This window comes from Cyclopterus lumpus, chromosome 10 (genome assembly GCF_009769545.1).
Source record: "Cyclopterus lumpus isolate fCycLum1 chromosome 10, fCycLum1.pri, whole genome shotgun sequence".
NCBI lineage: Eukaryota > Metazoa > Chordata > Actinopteri > Perciformes > Cyclopteridae > Cyclopterus > Cyclopterus lumpus.
The window spans coordinates 22,257,227-22,276,089 of NC_046975.1; the positions used below are offsets into that span (position 1 = coordinate 22,257,227).

Consider the following 18,863-nt stretch of genomic DNA (forward strand, 5'->3'; position numbering starts at 1 on the left):
CAAAAATCGATAATGCAGTTACAGAAAAACAGGTAGGAAGTGGCTAAATTAGCTTTAGCTAACGCTATTTCACCGGCTAGCCTCAACTAGCCCCTTTTGGTTTGTCTGGTGTTACTTTTTCCACCATTATTATTACATTTAGTTAAGTATTTGTTAATATAGTTTAACAAACTCAATAACTAATGTGTTGGACCATCAAAAATCGATAATGCAGTTACAGAAAAACAGGTAGGAAGTGGCTAAATTAGCTTTAGCTAACGCTATTTCACCGGCTAGCCTCAACTAGCCCCTTTTGGTTTTTCTGGTGTTACTTTTTCCACCATTATTATTACATTTAGTTAAGTATTTGTTAATATAGTTTAACAAACTCAATAACTAATGTGTTGGACCATCAAAAATCGATAATGCAGTTACAGAAAAACAGGTAGGAAGTGGCTAAATTAGCTTTAGCTAACGCTATTTCACCGGCTAGCCTCAACTAGCCCCTTTTGGTTTGTCTGGTGTTACTTTTTCCACCATTATTATTACATTTAGTTAAGTATTTGTTAATATAGTTTAACAAACTCAATAACTAATGTGTTGGACCATCAAAAATCGATAATGCAGTTACAGGAAACAGATAGGAAGTGTGTAAATTACCTTTAGCTAACGCAATCCCACCAGCTAACCTTAACTAGCCGATGCACAATGATTACAAGACATTGATAGGCCAGTTAACTTTAGCTACCATCTATTTTTTCTTTCTTTTCACCGTTATAACGATAAATCCAGTAGCTACTGCCGTTGTTTATGCGGTTTAACAAACTCAATCACCAAGGGTTTTTGGCATTTCAAACCCGCATTGGTTATCCAGTAAAAACAAATTCAAAAGATTCTTAGTCTTTAAGAGCAGACCGTTCGACTATTAAACCTAAATAAATGATCCGTAGGAAAAATAATAACTCTGTCTCTTTAGTTTCGATCTTTCAAGTCAATGTACCACACTTCATCATCCCAAAGCGTTTCCTCTCCAGCCTTCTTGTTCAGCTTCTTCATCATCTGAAATCCAAGAAGATGGACACCTCTTTTTTTTCTTCTTCTTTTCTTTTCTTTCTTTGGCCAAAGTGAGGCAGAGCGCTGACGTGAAACTCTTGTTTATTTCTTCCTTCTGCAGGTGGAGATCACGCTGCAGGACGTCAACGACAACCCGCCCGTCTTCCCCAACGATATCCTCGACGTGACCATCGAGGAGAATGTCGGGGACGGCTTCAAGATAATGCAGCTAACAGCCACGGATGCAGACAAGGTAATGGCTCCCTCCGGTTTCTATTCCGTCTGACAGGTTTTTTTTTTTTTTTTTTTTTTTTGCACTTTCCTCTGCCCGTTTTCCACTCCGCTGCTTTCCGAACAGATATCCTGGGAGTGATTTAAATTGAAAATAAGCTCTCTGGGTTGTTTTTTTTCCTACGGTGTAGAAAGCCTCTAGTAGATTCAAATAGGATTTTGAGGCCAACGCAGCTGTCAATAATGGAATGAAGACATTTAGTATCTTTAAGTAAACAAAAAAAGACATTCAGGGCAGAAAAGGGTGTAAAACACATAGAATTAGACCAGAAAAAATGGGAAAATGTTCAGACATCTAAACAACAGCGTTGCGTTACGTTAGCTAATTAGGAGTCCAGTGCAATTCATTGACGCGGTGACACGGAGTGGCCGAGACAGATTGTGCTCCTTTCACCCTCACACAGCAACGCAAACACACACACACACACACACCACCACTTTGAATCAATCTGTCTTCGTACATTTTAGACACACACACAGAATTGTCTCTGTCCGTCTCATGTTGACGTTATCCGAGACGCGTCGAGGCCACCGGTGTCACAGAGCCTGGAGGGCCAGCGATTGATTTTTTTTTTTTAGGCCCCCGCCGCTCCGATAGTCCCTCCACGGCCACCGTAGTTCACATTACATCAGCTGGAATCACTCTCAATTAGTCAAAGGCTCCATCTCGAAGCTGCTTCGGGGCTGGATGTGGACATCGAATCCCGCGGAGAGCAAGAAAAGCGGACTCTGTCGGCATCTCAAAGGACACAGTTAGAGGGGGGAGAGAGATTAGAAAGAGAGAATATGGATTTTAAATTTAAGAGGTTGCGCGTCTTTTATTGCACAGCTTTTCTCTTCGCCACCGAATGTGAGATAAAGTCGCGCGACGTCTCACTTCTAGCCATTTTCTTTTTTTTTTGTCGGACGACCACAGTGACTGTAAATCTCATCCGGGGCTGGTCGGTCTTTTCAGTCGGGGGACTTTAAGGACATTATTTGAGTATTCTTCTCTCTTCTTTTTAAGCGTCCAAAGCATTCACAGCTTTGATCTCGGTAACGCAGATGGTATTGAAATCGAGCCGCGCGTTCGTTCGCTTTTCTCCTCGTCTATCTTAGCGTCTATCACGAAAACTCTGCTCCGCGTTTTTAGAAAATTAAGCATTATTTCTTTGCGCGCGCAAGTATGAATGTAAAGTCTTCCTCCATCGATTTAAAGTTCTCGTAGAGGAGACACTTAACAAAAAAAAACGGTATGTCTTTTTAGGAATTACGGATTCTAGAGATGTTTACTCCAAACTTCAGTGCTCAATAGAAAGCCTGCACTTCACTCTAGCTCTACGAGGCCTCGGGCCAAGTCTTTGCCCACATCCTTATGCAGGAAAACTTAAGTTGCGCTGACACCGAGCGTACACGGAGTGCTCTTTGGAGCTCCTCGCTGAGAAAGCCACATGTGAGAGCCAGCGCCCGAGCAGCCAAAGAGTGCAAGCTGTTGGCCAGCTGACGGGCTGAATTCAGACATCATAATGATCCCTTTTTTTTTTTTACAATTTAACGGCGCTCCATGTGGGATTCATGTGTGAGCGTATTAAAATAGCTGTTTCTCGCGGCATCCGGTTAAATTTTTTCGTCCATAAGTCCGTTTTCCAACCCCTCCCCTCCTCCTCCTCCTCCTCCTCCTCCTCCTCCTCCTCCTCCTCCTCCTCCAACAGAGAAGGAACGAGGTTGAAAGAGAATCAATATAAAAGTGAAAGCTCTGTTCGTCTCGTGCAGGCGAATGTTTCTCACCTCATTTGAAAGAGAAAAGAATGTTTTATTAGAATTCCTTATGTGGAAAATATGTCACAGGTAAAAAGAATTATAAAAAAAAAACCTTACTTAATGAAGAAAAGTGCAACAATGGCTCTGAAAGTCCGCGCGGATGAACGTTAATGCGTTCCAGAGACTCGCTGTAAGTATATTTCAAGACTTTAGGGCTTTTCTTTGCAGTTGCGAGTGCGTCGCCGTGCAGCCGGTTGGTCTCCACCCTCTTTCCTCTTTCTTTAGGGCTTCGTGTTTGAGCTCTCGGTGACACCGCGTCGCTTGTTATTCAGGAGTCTGTATTATGATTGGCTTACGCTCGCTGCTGTGTTGCATACAGGAAGCCTCACTATCCCCGCCGGCGCTGTCTGCTTCGCACCTCTCGTTTCTCTCAAAAAACCCACTCATCTGCTAAATGAGTTTCCTTCACCCCCCCCCCCCCCCCCCCCTTCAAACCCACCCTCCAAACAACCGAAGCTGTAAAGTAGTCAGACCCTTAAGTGGAGGTCAAGAGGTCAACCAGTGTGTACGTAAGTGTGTGAGTGTTTGTAAGATCTTAATTACTTATGTTAGTTTAGCAAAGAGAGAGAGAGGAATTAGTGTGTGTGTGTGTTAATGCGTGCCTGTGTTCATAATCTGTGTGTGTGTGTGTGTGTGTGTTGGACTTGGGGTCTAGATGGACCCCCTGCTCGGCCTCTCCCCACCTTCCCTCGCTCTGCCTTTGAACCCTATCAGAAAATTAATTGGCAAAAACCGCGGGTGTTGGGTTTCCGGCCCGCGGGAACCAGGTGGCTGATGGGATTGCCAGATCTGGAGCCACTGATTGATGACAGCAGGGTAGTTAGATGAGCGGGACCCCCACCCTCTCGGTTATTTTATTTTTTTACTGGGCGACCGGGTCTCTGGTAAAGCAATGAGAGACGGGGGGGGGGTTTCGAGGAGTCAGAGTTTTTTTTACCCGTCGTAAAAAAAAAAAAAGAAAGAGATAAGAGCGAGTCGTGAACTCGGCCTTCGCGATATTGACTCTTTCGACGAAAGGCCGCGTTTGGTTAAAGCCATGACGGAATTTAATCTTTCTTTTTTTCCCGGTCCGTCCCAGAAATGATATGAACCTACAACACCTGTATCCATAAATAAGACTTTAAAGAACCCCCTTGGTGTAAATCAATCTGGGCTCAATGTGTTCAACGGTACTCGAGGAGCACCGAGAGTCCACACAAGGAACCAGCGTCGTGTGTGTGTGTGTGTGTGTGTGTGTGTGTGGGGGGGGGGGGGGGGGGGGGGGGGGGGCTACATGACTGCATGTACACAGTTTATGTCAAATGCAGTTTGTTGTCACGTTGTTTCCACCGAGGCCGTAAATGCGTGGGCGTAAAGCTGCTCCATTGTCCCGGGCCGGATCAAAAAACACACACACACACACACACACAGATTATGAACACAGCCACGCATTAACACAAACACACACACACACACACGGGACTGAAAGAGTTCCCTTTTAGCTCCGCGCTCTTAACCGGCTTGTAACCAGAGCTCCATCTCGCTGAATGGCGTTGGCTTTTTGATGTTGCTTTTTCTTTTTCTTTTTTTTTAGGGGGGGGGGGGGGGGGGGAGTCGGCACAGAAGACCCAGAAGTGAGACAGTTGTCTGATCTCCGATTGTCCGCGGGCACAAATATAAACGTCACGGCTCTGTCGCCGGGTTCCTTTCAGTCGCCGTATCACGTTCGGCGGCTCCTCTCCGGTTCCAAAGTCATCGCATGTGTCGCTGGCGCTTGTACCCCCCCGTCCGAGGGAACAGGGGATCTATTAGTTGCATTTATAGAGGAACATTATAGCCCCCCTGAAAAAATTTCAAAGACTCACCAGAACATCGTCGTTCAGCTTCTGCTTCACGAATGAGACATTTTATAATAAGTTATGGGATTCAAGATGTTTGTTTCTGACATATTTCAAAAGGTTTTGGTTATTTTAGAGCTGCTGCACTTCTAAAATATCTAAAGTATTAATTTTATAAAACTCACTCATCTCTTTTTATTTGGCATTGTAAGTTTTTTCTTTTTTTTTTTTTCGCTAACGAAAGTTTCTCCGTCCTCCTGGAATCAATTTAGCAGAAAGAAAAGTGTTCAAATATCGTCAATATATGCGAGAACAACGCTTTGAACGTGAATGTAGAAAATTGAGTACTGAGTTACGAACAATAATAGTTCAATAATGTTAAGTCAGAAAAACTTCCAGGTATTATCTATATTTTGAGTCTTGAGAGAGTAACTTATTACTTTTATGATACTTGACCTTATGAGTCTTTTTTTAAATGCTTTGTATCATGTTATATGTTATTATACAGGGATAAAAGCAGATTATAAGGCATTATAAGTATATTTATATAATGCTTTATAAACATAGAAAGCACAGCCACTTGATTTAATGAAGAAAAGATACTTTTAGGGCTCAATATTACACATAAATGACTTGATAAGATGATGAGATGAGATTCCTTTTAGTTTAAATGTTTGAGAAAATGTACAAAACCCGCAAATATTAACTTTTAAATTTGGTTCGTCGCTCGCAATGAGCACGAAAAAAACACATAATTATGTTTTTTGTGCCACAAAAAAAAAAAAAAAAAGTTTAATTACGCAAAAGCTCCTTTTACCATAACGTAATGTTATGTTTTTCCCCGCCTCAGGGTCCCAACGCTCTCGTGACGTACACCATCGTCAGCGGGGCGGACGACAGCTTTCGGATCGACCCCGAGTCCGGAGACCTGATCGCCACCAAGAAGCTGGACCGGGAGCGCCGCTCCGAGTATTCCCTCCTGGTGCGCGCCGACGACGGGAAGCAGTCGTCCGACATGAGGCTGAACATCACCGTCAAGGACGTCAACGACCACACGCCCAAGTTCTCCCGGGTCACGTATTCCTTCGACATCCCCGAGGACACGGCGCCGGGTGAGTTTGGCCCTTTTCGACCGCTCTGTTAAACTCATCAAGGAACTCAAATTATTAGGAGCAGTTTATAAGAGTATCTTTTTTTTATAAGGAGCGTTGTCGCTCTCCCAAAAAAAAAAAAGTTTAAGAGGTCGAAGGGACGGTAACTGATATTTGACTTATATGGAAATCCATCAGCGACCGGCAGGATTTACAGCAACGCTGACAACCGTCTGGCCTCAAATCGCAAAAAAATAAGTTTGTGGGTCAGGGGAGGATGTCATCGAGATGTAATTATGTAAAATACTAATTAAAAGCACCTCATCATTAGCTGTCGCGGCTTTGTCTTCAAAGCGGAGCTGCTATTAATAAAGCGGCCGTAATAACCCCCCCTGTAGATGTATTAAAGTGTTTTTTGTCCTCCTCCTCCGCCCCCCTTTTCCGACAGGCTCCATCGTGGCGGCGATCCTGGCCAGCGACTCCGACTCGGGGGTGAACGGGGAGGTCACGTACTCGCTGGAGGACGAGGACGAGGACGAGGCGTTCCTGCTGAACCCGGTGACGGGCGTCTTCAACGTGACGCGCCCGCTGGACTACGAGACCCAGCAGTACTACATTCTGACGGCGAGGGCCCGGGACGGCGGGGGCCAGGCCAGCGCCGTGCGGGTGTACTTCAACGTGCTGGACGTGAACGACAACGCGCCCGTCTTCAACGCCAGCGCCTACAGCGCGTCGGTGTCCGAGAGTCTGCCGCCCGGGTCCACCGTTGTCACCGTCGGGGCCGGCGACGCCGACGACGGTACGAAAAACATAATTATAAGTCACGCTGATACTGATATAAACACATTGGTTTATCACTAGCAGATACATGTCATAAACTAACATGTTGATCAGGCTCTAATAGATCAATACATATATAGGAGATGCATTCTTCCACTATTGAATCCATCTTGGGCTTATTTTCTTGCTGTGATCATTTGTGCATCAGTTTTAACATGTTATTCTTAATCTATTTGGAACTCGAGGTTTTAGTATTATTATTATTATTATTATTAATAATATATTTTCATTTTAGACAGATTTCACCTCCAAATCAGGATAAATTGCGTATTCTGTATTTTTTATTTGCAAGAAAAAACACGGATATATTTAAAATGGTCGTTAAAGGAAGTTAAAACTCCCGGAGATGTCCGTATGATTAAAAGTTCTCTGAGAAGCGGTTATATACTCTCCTACTGTATAAAGCGTGAGTTCGCCAGAGCAGATTAATTTAATGCCAGAGAGAAGCTCTCAAACCTGCATTTTAATTTTTTTTCATTCAGCTGTGAAACGCGTGTCAAGTGGCCCTCGAAGTTATTTTTCTTGCGTTTTCAATGTGGTCACCGTGACCTACATTCCTGGTTCTCAAAAACCTCCGAGTCTGGCTCCGTCCTCCAGCCGTCCATCGCATGCTGACCAGCGGCCGGCGCTCAAAATAAATAATTTCTAAAAAAACGCCGCCATTGTTAGCGCTTCATAAACCGCGACCCCCAGACTTTGTCTCCAGCCTCCACTGGGATGGAAGTATCCCTCCAGCTTTGTGATAAGGGATTACTTGTGTACTGTAAATACACGCCCGAGTGTGGGAAGGTGCCGACGCTTTCCACATGAATACCCCGTTGAGTTGAATTACAGACGCTCAATTTAAGCTCATTTCAAACCCCCCCTCCCTCACCCACCAGTTCCAGGGCAGCGCTCCGGATTAGGCCAGATTTCCAGGATAGATAGTTCACGACATCCATCAACCCCGGTGACCTCCGTCTCATTTCAATAAATGCTTCAATCTTGAGGGATTTTCCTCTCCAAACTGCCACAATTTTTGCCACTAGGAAGCGGTTCGCAGCGGATGGATCGTGTACTTTTTCACAATTTGAGGAAATGGAGATAACGCACACGATTGAGAAGCGTACGAGATATATTTAACAATCGCATCTGGAAACAATGGACACTATTAAAAAAATATCAACGTTCGACCTCCACCGCTGCGGCTTTTTTGTTTGTTTGTTATCTGGTTGTTCTTTGAGTCCAAGGTCGTACTAAATAATAGTTCCCGCTTAGATTTATTTATTTATTTTTGGCACTGTGAGTGTTTTAGTTGAAAATACACCCAAACTCTCCGTTCTGATTTAATCAGAAAGAGACCACAGAGTCCTCCTGTTAAACCAAATTAAATGTTGGTTCCAGGTTTTTTTTTTTTTTTAGATCCACTTGAGGAAAGTAACACATTTAACCCTTGGGAGTAACATGATTAAATTGTTCACAGTAGTAGTTTGTCTAGTTGATTGTATCTTTTGGCAGGAAGTGAGCGTACCAAAGGCTATTTTTTTTTAATCAAATCGTTTTCTGGCACTTTTATTGAGCAGTAATAACCAACCTTTGCCGGATTTAATCAAATGTGAGCATTTTATGCTTTTCCTTTGTCACACAAACATATAATTATGGTCTGGACATTTGCAGATGTCACCTCGGGTTGTTGGATATTGGATAACCTCTGTCGCGTTTTGAAATAATTCAAGTTATCGGTATTATTGACTGATTCCCTCTCTTTCTATTATTATTTTTTCCAGGCCCCAATGCCCAGCTCCTCTACCGCATCGCATCCGGAGATTCCCAGGGCCACTTTGTCATCGGCGAGGACGGCGTCCTCCAGACCAAGAAGGCCCTGGACAGAGAAAACCAGTCCTTCTACAACCTGGTGATCACGGTCAACGACCTTGCTCCTCCTCCCATGACCCGCTTCACCAGCACCGCCCAGGTGTCCGTCATCCTTCTGGACATCAACGACTGCCCGCCGACCTTCACCTCTCAGAGGGTGACCTACATCCAGGAGAACACGCCGGTGGACACGGTCGTGTTCACCGCCCGGGCGGCGGACGCCGACAGCGGACCCAACAGCTACGTTGAGTACTCGCTCAAGGGGCCCTTCGGTAACAAGTTCAGCATCGGCGCGATCGACGGGGACGTGCGGCTAGTCGGCGAACTGGACCGCGAGGAGCTTTCCAACTACACCCTCACGGTCGTCGCCACCGACAAAGGCGAACCCCCTCTGTCCTCGACGATGGACGTGACCATGACGGTTCTGGACGTCAACGACAACACGCCGAGCTTCTCGCAGAACATCTACGACATCGAGATCGAGGAGAACACCCTGACCGGGATCGACGTCATCCAGGTGTTCGCCAGCGACGCGGACGAGGGCACCAACGGGCACATCCGATTTTCCATCTCGGGAGGCAACGCCAACTCCGACTTCCGGATCGATTCGGTCACGGGGGCGATTTCGGTGGCCAAGCAGCTGGACCGCGAGGCGCGTTCGTCCTACTCGCTGGTGGTCCAGGCCGCCGACCGAGGCAGCAGCCCCAGGGTGGACCGCGCAACGGTCAACGTCGTGCTGTTGGACGTGAACGACCGCTCGCCGGAGTTCGAGCTCTCTCCGTACACCGTCAACGTCCAGGAGAACTTCGAGAATCTACCGAAAAACATCCTGCAGGTCAGTACGTTTTGTTTTCATCAGCGTTTTTTGAGCCCGTCGGTACGTCGTTAACATTCACAGACTCGCTGAGTGATAAAGAAGGCAGTGAATGACAGTTATAAGACCTTAAATAAGCTAATGCCTTAACCAAATTTGTAGTAATAGTAACGTAATAAGTGCAGGTATGTGAGCCGCGTCGGTGAACCGCTGAAACCGCTTCGCACGGTGGTCTCATTTTGCTTCAATTGACGTGACAAAATACACGACTAAAAATACATAGAAACGATATATGACTGCAATTTTCAACCCCCTGCAATTAGGCCTTTGTGGGATTTTCACCGAAATATGAAACGGGGCTGCGTTGCATCGAGAGGGCAATTAACGTCCCAACCACCCCTGATGACTTAATGAGCCGTGGATAAAAAATGGAAGGGGGGCGGGGGGACTGATTTCCAGTGACGGCGCAATTTCGCTTGTGTACCTTGTGAGGAAATGAGAGCACAGTTATGTGGTGGTGGGGGGGGGGGGGGGGGTTCCAGACGCGGTGGGCTCACGCCACACAAGAACACACATCTGCACGTCTAACCTGTGCACGGCAGGGAGGCCTGGAGAGCCCCCACAATGCAATGTGGTAGTTTTTAATGCTGCAGCACGAGGGGCGAAAATTGCCAAGACTGAAAAATAGTTTCGTACTCGGTGTGTTGTTTTTTTTTGCGGATTCCCGTGGAAAGTCTGATTAGACAAAGTGAATAAAGTAATGATCTCCCTTCCCTCAGCAATTACCTCCACGGTGCCACCCAGCACCGTGATGGTGATTAGCCCTCCGCTGCTTCAGTGGGAAGGCTCAGCAAGGTGGTCGTACTGGGTTACTGCCAGCTGTACATGCTTGTGTGGACGAAGCAACATTTTTTCAACAACAGGAAATCTGTTCCAAAAAACTTGCAGGAAGGCGATTTTGTCAACGACAATTACATTACATTACATGTAGTTAGCTGACGCTTTTATCCAAAGCGACTTACAATAAGTGCATTAAACCATGAGTCCAAACTCAGAACAACAAGAATCAAGAAAGTACAATTTCTTCACTAAAGCAAAACTACAAAGTGCTATCAGTAAGAGACATTTAAGTGCTACCAAAGTGCTAATACGGCGCTACCTTCCCTATACAATCCACTAAAATGTACATTTCTAAAGCCCAAACGCACAAATTGATCTCCATTGATGGAAAGTAACTCACTAGTTACTCATTCAGTCTTAAAGTGGAGATGTAATTTAAAATTCTTTTTTTTTATATCGCATCTATGGTGCACATATTTAACAATATGCAAAAAAAAAAAAAAATCTTTGCATTTCTGTATGAAAATCTAAATTGTTCCTATATCCCAAAATATGACTCGTGCTTACGTTAGCTAGTGCCAACCAATTATAATATGATGACATCCGTACATCAATCAACTGTAACTGCTAATGTCTTTTAACTTTAAATATGTAAGAACTCACATTTGTGACTCACCGGTGTGACGTCGCCTTCCTCGTAGTATTTCACCCTCGACGCCGAACTCGAAACACAGAAGCTAAACTGTACTTAGGTCTCGTACATGTTACTTTCCATCACCGCTGCCATGCCATTAAAGCCCCCCCCCCCCGCCCCCCCAACCCCGTCTCCACTGTTTATTCCAGACAACCTGCAGTTCGGCTTGCTGGGAAAATGAAAAACACATTTCTCGCACGAGGAGAGAAGCCGGTTTGATTACCCAGAATCCCTAAAAGAGGCTGGTTTCTTGTTGTTTCTTCCACAGGTTGTCGCCAGAGACGACGACCAAGGCGCCAACGGGCAGCTCAGCTACATGCTCAGCGGCGGAAACGACGAGGGCGCGTTCAGCCTGTCGTCCAGCGGTCAGCTGAGCGTGACCCAGACTCTGGACCGCGAGGCCCGGGGGAAGTACGTCCTGCTGGTCACCGCCACCGACTCAGGTGAGACCGCGGCGGAAGCTCGTGAAGGCCGACCTTTTCTTCTTCTTTTTTTTACGCCGTTCGTTGGGTTTGTTTTACGTCTCGGTCGACTCCGTGTAACGTGTACTTTTTTATTTATTTTTTGGTGCAAAAGCTAGAAACAACAAAACTAGCCTTTCGAGTTCACAGGGGGCTCTTTTTCTTCTTCTTCTTCTTCTCCTTCTTCTTCTTCTCCTTCTTCTTCTTCTTCTTCTTCGTGTGGCACAATAAACTAAACATTCGGAGAGTTTTTAGCTTGCAAAATAGCGGTTGTTTAAAAAAAAAAAAAAAGTTATACCTATTCCCCAGAAGTCCTTTTTTCAGCTGGGTTGAATTGAACGGCATCGTCTTGTTTATTTGGATACGGCGGTGGAGCTCGTTATAGCCAGATAAAAGCTTCCCTTGTTATTGCGTAGAGGCCGGTTAATGTGCAGTTTAAAAGGAGTACATGCGGATCCCCGTCGCAGGCCAAATCACATGCTATCCCAGTTAAGTATACGTTTACCCCCCCCCCCCCTCCCCCTCCCACCCCCCCGAGCCGCTCTGGCACGCCGTCACGGTCCGAGGGCGGTTCTGTTCTCATTCCTGCACCGACCATGTGACCATGTGACCCATCATCACGCGGTGTATTTTCGACCGTGCACAGGATTTGGTGAGAATTGAGACGATGTTGCATGTCGCCGAGCAATTTGCATATTTGTCGTGGGAAAGTGTTACATTTGACGTCATTTTTAAGTCGTTTTCTTTCGATTTTCAGATGTCTCGAATTAACACAGAAATCGTGCTTATGCTTCGTCAAGATCGTCTTGCTTCACGTTCCTCTTCAGAGGTTTTTGTGCCACATGGACAAAGTGAACATACTAATTAGGATTCGATCCCTTTTTTTTTTTTTTTGCCCTTCACAAAGGAGTCCATATTTAGAAAACCCCTGACAACAATTCCAAAATATTTTGACAGGACATTTCATTGCGATGTTGGTGAGAGGCAGAAGAAGGAGAAGTAGAAAAAAAGAAGAAGAAAAAAAGAAAGAAAGAGGGATTTGGGGGGTAGAATATCAAAATATCAAAAAAAACCATATAATCATGGTACAGGCCAAATTACCCAGCAGCATTTTCTCTCACATTTTTGAGGCCTCGGGCTGAGACGGTCGGGGGGGGGAAATGGTTCTCCCAGGCGCTATCTGGCAGGACGTGTCAAAAGGTGGATGGGTGCAGACATGTCTCCAATGCTGCCGTCTACCGTGACCCACTTTCAAACCACAGACATTCATCTCCACATGTTGACGTCTGCCTTCGTCTTTCCCGCGACCTCCAAAACACAGAGAAGGCGCTGGAAAGAGACGGCGGAGGATCTGTCGCTTGTCTTGCAGACGAGTTCCTCGCTTTTGTCGACTGTGACAGAAAACGCAGGCCGTGTCCATGCTGTGTCCACGCCATGTCCATGCCGTGTCCACGCCGTGTCCATGCTGTGTCCACGTGGTGTCCATGCCGTGTCCATGCCGTGTCCACGTGGTGTCCACGCCGTGTCCACGCCGTGTCCACGCGGTGTCCACACGGTGTCCATGCCGTGTCCACGTGGTGTCCGGGCGCTGCTTTGCGCGCTCGCCTGTCGTAGCCCGCAGGGCATCATCTTCCCGCGACATCTCCAGTCATCCCGGTCATTCGCAGCCCGAGCTGCTGCTTCGGGGGCGCTCTGTGCCGGCGGCGGCGGCGTGGATGGAAACAAAAGAGCTGACCGGGCGCCCGATTCCCAGCATGGGGGTGGTTCTGGCTCGGGAGAGCTCCCAGAAATTTTGGCACACGTCTGCCATTATTTTCTGAAAATCTGCGCACCTCCGCAACGTGGCATCCGCGCAATTAAAGGTGTTTTACAAGGCGTCTTGTTAAAAGATCAGACCCGGGACGCGTCTGCTTTCTCTCTTCTCTTGTTTATGGAAAGTTGTTTACCGCATTTTTCTTCCAGTTGCGCCGATAGCCGGGTCCGGGGCCGGTCCCAAACATCTGGAATCGGCTGCAGGCGAATCAGATTCGTAAGCCGCCGCTTAGCAAGTTCTGCCCCCGTGGAATAATGTGAAACAGTGCGATTTCCAAAACAGAGCCACGCGGTAACAGACTTTTCCCACTTTGAGTCGATGTGGAATGGCTCCTAAGTGCTCAGAGAAAACATATTTTTTTATGTATCTGGCAGCCGGTCAGGTGTGCGCGTTGGCAGCCGATCAACGTTCGATAGCATTCGCTCCATTCTCTAAACAATTCACTTCTTTTCAGTGTTTATAAATGGAAAGACCCTCTTTTTTTTCAGTTTCCACAATAAGTAAAATAAAGCTGCCAGCTCTTATATAAATATATATAAAAATATATATATTTTTTTGGCTTCGATGGAACAGACTTGGAAAGCAAGAGGGACTTTTTAGGGTTTATCTGACAGTGTATTAATGAGCCATCACGAGTCAATTAGATGTGTTGTTATTGTTGTGTTTTTGTGTATTTATATGGATAATCATCTATTCTATTCATGGCTCAGTGTGTACGGAATTTTCTTAAATTTTTTTTATTTTGTAATATTTAATTTCCTGCCTATCTTTTCTTTTCTTTCTTTCTCCTCGTGAAATTAAGTAAATAAATTGACCAACATTGATGAACCGGTTTGTGTGACACTTTTAATACATTAATATAGTTAGTTACATTAGTATTAATACAGTCGTACACCTGTCGAGACGTCCGTGTCCGTGTGAGTTAAACGGCCGCTCGGCAAGATAAATCCTTTAATGAGCCGGATCTTTTATTCTCTTGAATGGCTCCCCGTGAATCCTCGGCAACGGGCAATGCATCCGTTCATCTCCGGCAACAAAGTCTTGTTACGCTCCCGATAACGAGTCGAATCGTTTTTTCCGGGGCATCGACGGATCGCCGTCCCCGCGACACTAAATCTTTAATAGCGTCCAATTCAGCCAGTCTGCAGTCTGCACAAGACTCAGCCAAATAAAAATATCAGGTTCCTCAAGTGAACTTTAACAGAGCAGTAACATTCTGGATTAGCTCTTTAAAAAAAAATAAAAACAATGTGCAGCTCTGGCCTGTTTTCTCTCTCTTCCACTCCCTGGTACGCGTTACCGAAAGCTCCATCTGTGTGTTTTTGTGTAAATAGCTTTTGGTAAGTAATGTGGGTTTAAAGAACAAAAACAAAGCTGGTTTAATGATGTTTATTTGCTGTGTTTCTCGGAGTACTTTGAGTTCCCTCGGAGATGATTTCACGTAGCTGTTGCCCACTTGCTTTGCTATTCATTACACCGTGTGTGTGTGTGTGTGTGTGTGTGAATACTTTCCCCTTCTCACCTCCTTTTCCAACGTCATATTTCACATTCATGTGGCCGACGCATGAACATTATAGCGTTGTGTTATAACCCTGCCGCCTGAACGGTGCACAATGTTCCACAGATTCTTATGAGGGGGTTTCCAAATATTCAACAACAACACGACGCAAAAATAAATAAAAAGCGCCGTTGTAATAAAAACACAAAAAGGCACATCGCGTCATAAAATGTCACCGCAAAGGGCCTAACAAAAATCTCAAAAAAGAGGAAAAAGCAGCACTTAGTAGTGCGTCGATATGCCTGCAAACCTCTCCGTGACATATGGGGAAGGAATTATGCAAAAGGAGCTCCCTAAATAACTGGAAAGCTGTATAATTAGATTTAATTTTGACGAATGCCTTCCGAGATTGCCGGCGCGCTATTAAGAGTAATATTCTTTCTACTCCGCTCAGACGTTCCCTTTTCACTCTCTCGCTTGTCAAGTGTGAGAAAACCTCTGTTTGCTCCGTTGCGCTCAGGACCCCTAAACCGGGGGGGGGGGGGCTTTCACGGGGGTGCCCGAAGGCGAGGGTCGCATTAAAAGAAGCTTTGTTGCAAAGCAACAGGTTCTCAGAGGCGGAAAAATGTCAATTTCGCCTTGATGGCGGCCAATTCCCCCCCCCCCCACCCCCACCCCACCCTGAGTAATGATGTCTTTTATTCATGCTGTCCCTTAAGAGCACAATCCAGCCGCAGTCCATAAACCGTAATTAACCGTTTAGCCTTAAGCTTCGGGGCTACAGACGGGCTGTCTCATTAATTCATTCATCCGTCTTCCCCTAAGTCAACCTGTCCCGGACCGGGAGGGGGATCCGGTTGTTTCGACCCTTGTTTGTCGGAAAAAAAACGTTTCGACGAAAAAAAACAATCGCTCAATCGTATGTTGAAGGAAGAGATTATCTCTTGTGCCAGCAGAGACACTCAAAACCGGCTTCTTAGCACGGCTTAGGCCTTTCCCAGGAGGAGGTGGGTGCTGCTGTTCCCTTCAACTCCCCATCCCCCCCCCCCAACTACCCCTACGAGGCACCGTAGCAGCTGCAGGCGCTTGGAAAACAGATCGCTTAATCGCCGCTAACACGTGTGTTTTGTACCCCCCCCCCCCCCTCCGGTTCAGAGAGTACGGCCACTGGCACCTTCTTGGAGGTTAATGTGATTTGTCCGGTGGTAATGTACACTAATAAGGTGCTTATTGCCCCCCCCCCCCCACCCCCCGCCATATGTTTGTGCTAGACAATACTTTCTGGGTTGAGAGGCTTACTGTCTGTGGGTCCGAAGGATGGAGGAGGTGGAGGAGGAGGAGGAGGAGGAGGAGGAGGAGGAGGCGACAGATGGTCAGCTGGTCTAATTTAGTCTCAGGGTCCTGAAAGCTCGTTATTTGTCTTTCCGGGGGGAGGGGGAGGGGGGGGGGGGGTATTCTGGGTCTTCTGGTCTTCTTCTTCGAGATCCACGCCGATCGGCACGGAGCTCAGTTCTGTTTCGTGATTATTGCGCAATATCAAACTTGAGGGCGTCGCTGCCCCAACTGTGTCAAACCCTGGATCTCAAGGGGAATTTTAATTAAACGTTTTTTTGTTGGGGGGTGGGGGTAAAGCGGCGAGGAATTCCTCACGGGTCCCTGTTGCTTTTGTGTGAAAAGGAGCGCGCCGCTCCTCCATCCCATAATGTGTAATGGCTCCTCGGACAGTTATCTGATTAGCATCGGTCTGATGTGTTCCCGTGGAGGATACCGCCTCGTGGAAAACGCCGTACCGCGGGGTCCACTGTTTTCTTTACTGATTGAGAGAGCATGCTTTTATCTAAAATCCCCAAGTTCCTCTCGCGCAATAATAACCAAGATTAATATTGGATCAAACGCACAAAAAAAACGCATATTTTTTGGAGTGTAAAAAAAAAGGGCCGACAGTTTGCGTCGACGACTCTTCGGCGTTGCGGTGAATACCGATGACACGAGGTCCGTAATCGCCGGGAGGGGAAGTGTCGGGTTGCCGTTTGCTTTCCTAAGTAACGAAAAGATTAACCCCTGAAATCAGATTACGCTTCGTGGCACGAGCCCCAGACAGCGGTGAGGTCGTGCATTGATTGCCTTATCTGTCGTTGGCCAACGAGGTTAAAAAAAAAAAAGAAAGGTTATTTAATGCCGTGTGGGGGGGGAAGGGGGGGGGGGGGGACACACACATGCACGCCGCCGCGTCACCGGATGTGATCGCCTCCATTTTGGATCGGATGAAACGGGCTTTCATGAAAAGAAGAAGAAGAAGAAGAAGAAAGAAAAAGAAGATTCACTAAACTGCGGGAGGAGGAGTGGAGGATCGAGGGTGCTGGGACGGGACCGGCCAACGGAAAGTAACCGCAGCGCTCGGCAGCCGCCGGTAGGCAGCTGAATTTCCACCGGCTCTCTTTTCCAAGGCAACAAAAAAAAAGAAAAAATGATGTCATTTGTCATAGAGCAAGCAGGCCATGATTGCGCGCTGCCAAATTCAGGCATATATTCCCCCTCGCCGTATCTCCACCCTCACTCTGCTCGCCGTGACACCCCGACATCATCCACTCTTGACACTCTTTTCCCCTACGGCTTTTTCCAGATTCCAGCAAAGGCCTGTTTGGAGGAGGATGCTGGCATCGTCTCGGCACTCTTGCAGAGCATTCCTCCCCTGTTGAGTCACTCCCTCTCCCTCCTCCCCTCCTCCTCCCCCCACATGTACAAGGAGGAAGGGCATCAGTTTTTTTCTCACCGTCGCAGGTACGGTGGAGATTTTAAGAACCGGAAGCGGGCCGTTATTTATTTAGCCCGTCGTGTGAATCTGGAGAATGTTTCACCCTCGCCACAAACTATTTAGAAACAACTGTCATTTACACACATTTGCATACCTGCCGGGGTATTGTGTTCCTTGATGACTAAATCTGTCGGGGCCCACGCGATGTAACGGGATAGATCTGAAGTATTTACACATTGGAAAGCAGGTTTTGTGTGTGTGTGGGAGGGGGGGGGGGGGGGGGGGGGGGGGAGGAACAGCTGCCAGGGGTTATGCGATATCAGTGAGGCCCAGGAGGCTGAGAAGGCACGTCCCGAGGCTGCAGAGAGGGCGCACGATGCTGTGAGAAGCGATATACGCCGAGAAGAAACGTGAAAAATGCCCCGTTTGAAGCAACGGCTGTCGACGGCCGTGGTGGTGGGTGGGGGGGGGGGGGGGGGGTCAGCACAGGTTCAGGGTCACGCAGAGGAGCGTCAGGGGGCTTAGAGGGCGTTTGAAGGGGGGGGGGGGTCTTTGCTCCACGTTTACCGAGGATTAGCTCGGGGGCAACAGTGTCCTGTGCCCTCGGAAGGCCCTGCGCTTAGTGACAGTGGGGGGGGTCAAGAGGTCACGCGGTGGAGGTCGCTCCTTCTGCGGCGGGCAGAGGCCCGTAAACAGGTTGTGACATCACATCCTGTGCAAAAGTGAAACGCCTGGAAGGAGGGCACACACACACACACACACACACACACACACACACACACACTGGGCTAGCCTTCTTCCGCTCTCATTGGGGAAACAATGCTTTTTAAAAACTGCCCTCCCAGCTCGAAAACCAAACGTGTTTCTCTTGGCGTTTGTACACAAAGCCACTTAAGCTCTGCCCCGAGCCACCGAGGTATCAGGACATCTTAGCGAGCCGCTCACATGTCAAACACACTTTGCAGCGCCGCACCGGTGACACGGACACCCTCGGTGACCTGGATCGCATCCCCAATTAAGAGGATCAGCTAAGGAGGAGGCAGGGCTTTCTCTAATCTGTTCCCATGACGACAACCCCCCCTTCCCCCCCCCACGAACGATGACTCGCGTCGATCGGGTCGCGTCACTTGAACGCGTGACGCCGCGCTCGTCTCAATAGTGCCGATGCGGACGGCAGCAATCGAGTAATCCTCGTTGCGGGCGTTCGATTCCTTAAGAGCCCGTTTGGACATTTTCCTCTTGGAACGTGTCCCCCCCCCACCC

At 47.2% G+C, this 18,863-nt stretch overlaps 1 protein-coding gene across 1 annotated transcript in view; it reads left to right on the forward strand.

Moving 5' to 3' along the window:
* The first annotated feature begins 600 nt into the window (after positions 1-600).
* The window catches only part of LOC117737241 (protocadherin Fat 4), a 46,203-nt gene continuing 27,940 nt past the window's right edge, over positions 601-18,863 (forward strand). Inside the window, exons 1-6 of the mRNA XM_034543011.1 lie at positions 601-630; positions 1,154-1,285; positions 5,791-6,052; positions 6,480-6,830; positions 8,638-9,560; positions 11,342-11,516. Of these exons, the coding sequence (XP_034398902.1) occupies positions 601-630; positions 1,154-1,285; positions 5,791-6,052; positions 6,480-6,830; positions 8,638-9,560; positions 11,342-11,516 (1,873 nt within the window). The remainder of the gene's footprint in view (positions 631-1,153; positions 1,286-5,790; positions 6,053-6,479; positions 6,831-8,637; positions 9,561-11,341; positions 11,517-18,863) is intronic.